The following is a 7,500-nucleotide window of genomic DNA, read 5'->3' on the forward strand; positions in this document are numbered from 1 at the left end:
TCCTCCGATGCCGGCGCCGGGGAAGTAGGCGTGCGCCAGGAACCCCCCCTCCCCGTCGAACGGAGAGCTGTCGCCGTGGAACCCGGAGGCGAAGAAGATCATGATGTCCGCCTCTTTGCCCTCGTTCTTGATCTCCGAGTACGGAACCTCCTGATCGGGGACGCGAGAGCAGCAGAGAAACCGGCGTCAGTTCATCTCAAGCAGCGCGAGCTGGTACGAGCGTCTCAGTGTCATCACACTGTGACTCCACAGCAGAACTCCATCAGTTATCTCAGAGGAACAACTCCTTTACAGACGTATACACTTCATGAATACAATTTAGAGTTAGAAGAGTAAAACAAGCAACTGTTTGGTTCCTAAAAGCCTCAGCCTCTCATCCACAGATTCGTCATCTTCTTTTCATTTGTTTTGATCATTTTCGTTCTATTCTGTATTGTTTTCCTGGATGCCTTCAAATGTATGCAAGACATAAACAGTCACACAGACGCACTGCATCACGGCAGCTCAGCAAATAGTGAGAAAAGTCAATTCAGATCATTATTGTGGTGAACACACACGCTAAATGCATCCATGTGACTGTAACAGCGCGACGCACTTCATGATCTCTGAAGACGACGATCGGTCGACAGTCTCAACCGCAAACCCAACTTTCCTTTTAACGAACGTCGTCCTGAACACAAAGCACGTGAGACGGAGCTGGTGTAACGGATCACAGCACGTTGATGATGATGATGATGATGATGGTGATGATGGTGATGATGATGATGATGGTGATGATGATGATGATGATGATGGTGATGATGATGATGATGATGATGATGATGATGTGAAGCTCTGACCTGGAAGGAGAGCGGCGTGACCGTCTGCCACACGTTGAAGGCCTGTCGGATGGCTCTCTGGGTGTCCTTCTCGCCCACTTTAGGGGTGAAGTTGGAGATGCTGCAGAGAAGAACAGATTTAAAATGTGTTTACAGACGCACTCATTATGAAATAATAAAGGTTAGAATCTCCAATCACAGCGAGACGCGTTCCTCGCATGCCATCTACATTTTCCTCCAAAAGTCCATCAGCTCGTGTCTCTCCGCTCGTTACATGAAGTATTTTCAAAATAAAGCTCCCGTCCGTGGACAGCTTCAGATGAGACGTGTTTGAGTTGAAATAACTCCACGAGCGCCGCGGTGAACGAGTCACCGCTGACTCCTGGTTTCACACGAGGAACAATCATCGTGTCCTGAACTCATCTCTGCTGCTCGTCCTGTCGGGCTTCAGAGGTCTTCTTCCTTCATTCTTTATCACGTGGACAACACGCTCAATCATTTCATGAGATGTCGACTCAACACATCTTCTGTATCGCTATGAATGTCAGAGACAACAGGTGAAACGCGAGGAGGAGCTCCTGAGGGAACGCACAAACAGTGAGCGGAAACCAGATATGACCGTGATCTCACACCGTGGGTTCAACGTGACGCTGCAGAGTGCAACGATGCCTTCAGGGTCTCGTGGGAGCGGCGTAATTTACATTAGACCCGTGAAGCTGTGAGTCGGGCGGTGTGGTGGGAGAGCAGGCTGTAAAGAGGGAGACGGGGGGAAAGTTTGCATCTCTCCTCCTGATGGTAACCGACACAATGGCTTCACCTCCAGTCCCTGCTAGTCCACGAGAACATTCAGCTCAGTTTCATGAATAGTCACTAAATGCAATCTGTTGGTTTTGTGTGCAGGGACACAAAATGTCTGCTTTTTTTCGGGTCGCTCAGTACAAAAATAATGCCAATGGAAAGTCAATTAGCATCCTTACTGTGGTGGACACATGAATGAAATGCATCCATGTGACTAAGCAGCAGTCAGAGCAAATTACACACTTTATAATATCAAAAAAGATGAATATAGGTGGAAACGAGGGTTTCTGTTGGTTTTGTTGACCAAACCAAACTTTCATTTTTAACGTAACGTTTTTCTGAGGGTTAGAACATTAGGGACACTGTCTCCCTGTTCACAAACCAACAGATTACATTTCATGAATACTTAATGAGACTGAGTTGTAATATTTGGTCACCAGTGTTGATGTTTGAAACGGCAGACGGACTGAATTCAATAATGGCCGACAGACACAAGGCGCCATAACGATTTAACTGTCCAAATACACGGAGCATTGTTTCCATTTGATCCATGGCACTAAAGCTCGTTATGAATTTGAATATGAGAGCAAGAGACGGAGAAAGGAGAGCATGAAGTGGGCAGAAGCAACAATGGGAGCTGGGATGCGTTCAAGGGCTGTAATCTGCATTAGATCTATATTACATGGCTGAGCATCACACGGTGGAGGGTTTACTAAATGTAGACTGTAGAAGAAGAAAGAATAAGGTGGAGGGAGAGGAGGAATGAAGAGGAAGACGAGAGAGAGAGAGAGAGAGAGCGAGAGAGAGAGATGAGTGGGAGGATGTAATGCAGTGATGCATTCAGGGTCCCCGTGGGACGGAGCTTGTTTACATTAGCCAAGTCCAGACTCGAGGAGGGAAGGGAGGAGGATGGAGAAAGGAAAGGAAAGGAGAGAGAAGAGAGAGAATAATTGATAATTACAGATGACGAGAGAGAACAGAGAGATGGATAAATACCTGTAGGAGATCTTTTTATCTCTCCACTTCTGTCCCGTCAGGGCGTAGCGTTTGTTCCTCTGCCGCCGGCTGGTGTGAGGATGATCGGGGACGCCACAGCGAGGCCTCCTCATCCACCTGCCCACAACCAACCAACCACGTGTTAGTACACAGACACAACCAACCACATGTTAGTACACAGACACAACCAACCAACCACATGTTAGTACACAGACACAACCAACCAACCACATGTTAGTACACAGACACAACCAACCAACCACGTGTTAGTACACAGACACAACCAACCAACCACATGTTAGTACACAGACACAACCAACCAACCACATGTTAGTACACAGACACAACCAACCACATGTTAGTACAGACACAACCAACCAACCACATGTTAGTACACAGACACAACCAACCAACCACATGTTAGTACACAGACACAACCAACCACATGTTAGTACACAGACACAACCAACCACATGTTAGTACACAGACACAACCAACCAACCACGTGTTAGTACACAGACACAACCAACCAACCACATGTTAGTACACAGACACAACCAACCAACCACATGTTAGTACACAACCAACCAACCACACGTTAGTACACAGACACAACCAACCAACCACATGTTAGTACACAGACACAACCAACCAACCACATGTTAGTACACAGACACAACCAACCACATGTTAGTACACAACCAACCAACCACGTGTTAGTACACAGACACAACCAACCAACCACATGTTAGTACACAGACACAACCAACCACATGTTAGTACACAACCAACCAACCACGTGTTAGTACACAGACACAACCAACCAACCACATGTTAGTACACAGACACAACCAACCACATGTTAGTACACAGACACAACCAACCAACCACATGTTAGTACACAGACACAACCAACCACATGTTAGTACACAACCAACCAACCACGCGTTAGTACACAGACACAACCAACCAACCACATGTTAGTACACAACCAACCAACCACACGTTAGTACACAGACACAACCAACCAACCACATGTTAGTACACAGACACAACCAACCAACCACATGTTAGTACACAGACACAACCAACCACATGTTAGTACACAGACACAACCAACCACATGTTAGTACACAGACACAACCAACCAACCACATGTTAGTACACAGACACAACCAACCACATGTTAGTACACAACCAACCAACCACGTGTTAGTACACAGACACAACCAACCAACCACATGTTAGTACACAGACACAACCAACCAACCACATGTTAGTACACAGACACAACCAACCACATGTTAGTACACAACCAACCAACCACGTGTTAGTACACAGACACAACCAACCAACCACATGTTAGTACACAACCAACCAACCACGTGTTAGTACACAACCAACCAACCACGCGTTAGTACACAACCAACCAACCACATGTTAGTACACAGACACAACCAACCAACCACATGTTAGTACACAGACACAACCAACCAACCACATGTTAGTACACAGACACAACCAACCAACCACATGTTAGTACACAACCAACCAACCACGCGTTAGTACACAACCAACCAACCACGCGTTAGTACACAACCAACCAACCACGCGTTAGTACACAACCAACCAACCACGCGTTAGTACACAACCAACCAACCACGCGTTAGTACACAACCAACCAACCACGCGTTAGTACACAACCAACCAACCACGCGTTAGTACACAACCAACCAACCACGCGTTAGTACACAACCAACCAACCACGCGTTAGTACACAACCAACCAACCACGCGTTAGTACACAACCAACCAACCACGTGTTAGTACACAACCAACCAACCACACGTTAGTACACAACCAACCAACCACGCGTTAGTACACAACCAACCAACCACGCGTTAGTACACAACCAACCAACCACACGTTAGTACACAACCAACCAACCACACGTTAGTACACAACCAACCAACCACGTGTTAGTACACAACCAACCAACCACGCGTTAGTACACAACCAACCAACCACACGTTAGTACACAACCAACCAACCACGCGTTAGTACACAACCAACCAACCACGCGTTAGTACACAACCAACCAACCACGCGTTAGTACACAACCAACCAACCACGCGTTAGTACACAACCAACCAACCACGTGTTAGTACACAACCAACCAACCACACGTTAGTACACAACCAACCAACCACGCGTTAGTACACAACCAACCAACCACGCGTTAGTACACAACCAACCAACCACACGTTAGTACACAACCAACCAACCACACGTTAGTACACAACCAACCAACCACGCGTTAGTACACAACCAACCAACCACGCGTTAGTACACAACCAACCAACCACACGTTAGTACACAACCAACCAACCACGCGTTAGTACACAGACACAACCAACCAACCACGCGTTAGTACACAACCAACCAACCACACGTTAGTACACAACCAACCAACCACACGTTAGTACACAACCAACCAACCACGCGTTAGTACACAACCAACCAACCACACGTTAGTACACAACCAACCAACCACGTGTTAGTACACAACCAACCAACCACACGTTAGTACACAACCAACCAACCACGTGTTAGTACACAACCAACCAACCACACGTTAGTACACAACCAACCAACCACGCGTTAGTACACAACCAACCAACCACGCGTTAGTACACAACCAACCAACCACGCGTTAGTACACAACCAACCAACCACGCGTTAGTACACAACCAACCAACCACGCGTTAGTACACAACCAACCAACCACGCGTTAGTACACAACCAACCAACCACACGTTAGTACACAACCAACCAACCACGCGTTAGTACACAACCAACCAACCACGCGTTAGTACACAACCAACCAACCACACGTTAGTACACAACCAACCAACCACGTGTTAGTACACAACCAACCAACCACGTGTTAGTACACAACCAACCAACCACGCGTTAGTACACAACCAACCAACCACGCGTTAGTACACAACCAACCAACCACACGTTAGTACACAACCAACCAACCACACGTTAGTACACAACCAACCAACCACGCGTTAGTACACAACCAACCAACCACGTGTTAGTACACAACCAAACAACCACGTGTTAGTACACAACCAACCAACCACACGTTAGTACACAACCAACCAACCACGCGTTAGTACACAACCAACCAACCACACGTTAGTACACAACCAAACAACCACGTGTTAGTACACAACCAACCAACCACACGTTAGTACACAACCAACCAACCACGCGTTAGTACACAACCAACCAACCACACGTTAGTACACAACCAACCAACCACGTGTTAGTACACAACCAACCAACCACGTGTTAGTACACAACCAACCAACCACGCGTTAGTACACAACCAACCAACCACGTGTTAGTACACAACCAAACAACCACGTGTTAGTACACAACCAACCAACCACGCGTTAGTACACAACCAACCAACCACACGTTAGTACACAACCAACCAACCACGTGTTAGTACACAACCAACCAACCACGTGTTAGTACACAACCAACCAACCACGTGTTAGTACACAACCAACCAACCACGCGTTAGTACACAACCAACCAACCACGCGTTAGTACACAACCAACCAACCACGCGTTAGTACACAACCAACCAACCACGCGTTAGTACACAACCAACCAACCACGCGTTAGTACACAACCAACCAACCACACGTTAGTACACAACCAACCAACCACGCGTTAGTACACAACCAACCAACCACGCGTTAGTACACAACCAACCAACCACACGTTAGTACACAACCAACCAACCACGTGTTAGTACACAACCAACCAACCACGTGTTAGTACACAACCAACCAACCACGCGTTAGTACACAACCAACCAACCACGCGTTAGTACACAACCAACCAACCACACGTTAGTACACAACCAACCAACCACACGTTAGTACACAACCAACCAACCACGCGTTAGTACACAACCAACCAACCACGTGTTAGTACACAACCAAACAACCACGTGTTAGTACACAACCAACCAACCACACGTTAGTACACAACCAACCAACCACGCGTTAGTACACAACCAACCAACCACACGTTAGTACACAACCAAACAACCACGTGTTAGTACACAACCAACCAACCACACGTTAGTACACAACCAACCAACCACGCGTTAGTACACAACCAACCAACCACACGTTAGTACACAACCAACCAACCACGTGTTAGTACACAACCAACCAACCACGTGTTAGTACACAACCAACCAACCACGCGTTAGTACACAACCAACCAACCACGTGTTAGTACACAACCAAACAACCACGTGTTAGTACACAACCAACCAACCACGCGTTAGTACACAACCAACCAACCACACGTTAGTACACAACCAACCAACCACGTGTTAGTACACAACCAACCAACCACGTGTTAGTACACAACCAACCAACCACGTGTTAGTACACAACCAAACAACCACGTGTTAGTACACAACCAACCAACCACGCGTTAGTACACAGATACAACCAACCACACGTTACACAGGAAGCTGCGTCTCCTGGAACCGTCACTGTGAACATGCGTTGGACTCATTTTTAATCCTCTGGAGGCCGACACGCACACAACTCTGCCGTTCGTACTTTCTGGTTTGATTGTTGAATTGAAACAAAAAACGTTTGTCTCAACATAAATATGTTTGTTATGTTGTTGAAGTAACGGATATGAATTAAAATAAGTGGACTTGAGCTTCACACGGGACACAAACAGCTTCCTCTGAAACGTAAAACAAAAGGAGAGAAGACGTCGGTGGACGATGCAGCTTTGTTGCTTGGTGATGAAATGTTCCTCAGCAGCTGATGATCCAT

The 7,500-nt window shown here is 46.8% G+C and overlaps 2 protein-coding genes across 2 annotated transcripts in view; one reads left to right on the forward strand and one right to left on the reverse strand.

The window, feature by feature from the left end:
- LOC306775284 (E3 ubiquitin-protein ligase TRIM39-like) overlaps positions 1 to 7,500 on the forward strand; it is a 193,118-nt gene that overhangs the window by 23,489 nt on the left and 162,129 nt on the right. The window lies entirely within an intron of this gene.
- Positions 1 to 7,500, reverse strand: part of mmp24 (matrix metallopeptidase 24) — a gene marked incomplete at both ends in the record, with an annotated part of 28,313 nt that overhangs the window by 13,851 nt on the left and 6,962 nt on the right. The window contains 3 exons of the mRNA XM_079265604.1: positions 1 to 150; positions 840 to 939; positions 2,613 to 2,729. The exon at positions 1 to 150 is cut by the window's left edge and continues 55 nt beyond it. Of these exons, the coding sequence (XP_079121730.1) occupies positions 1 to 150; positions 840 to 939; positions 2,613 to 2,729 (367 nt within the window). The remainder of the gene's footprint in view (positions 151 to 839; positions 940 to 2,612; positions 2,730 to 7,500) is intronic.

This window comes from Melanostigma gelatinosum (genome assembly GCF_949748355.1).
Source record: "Melanostigma gelatinosum genome assembly, chromosome: 3".
Lineage (NCBI taxonomy): Eukaryota > Metazoa > Chordata > Actinopteri > Perciformes > Zoarcidae > Melanostigma > Melanostigma gelatinosum.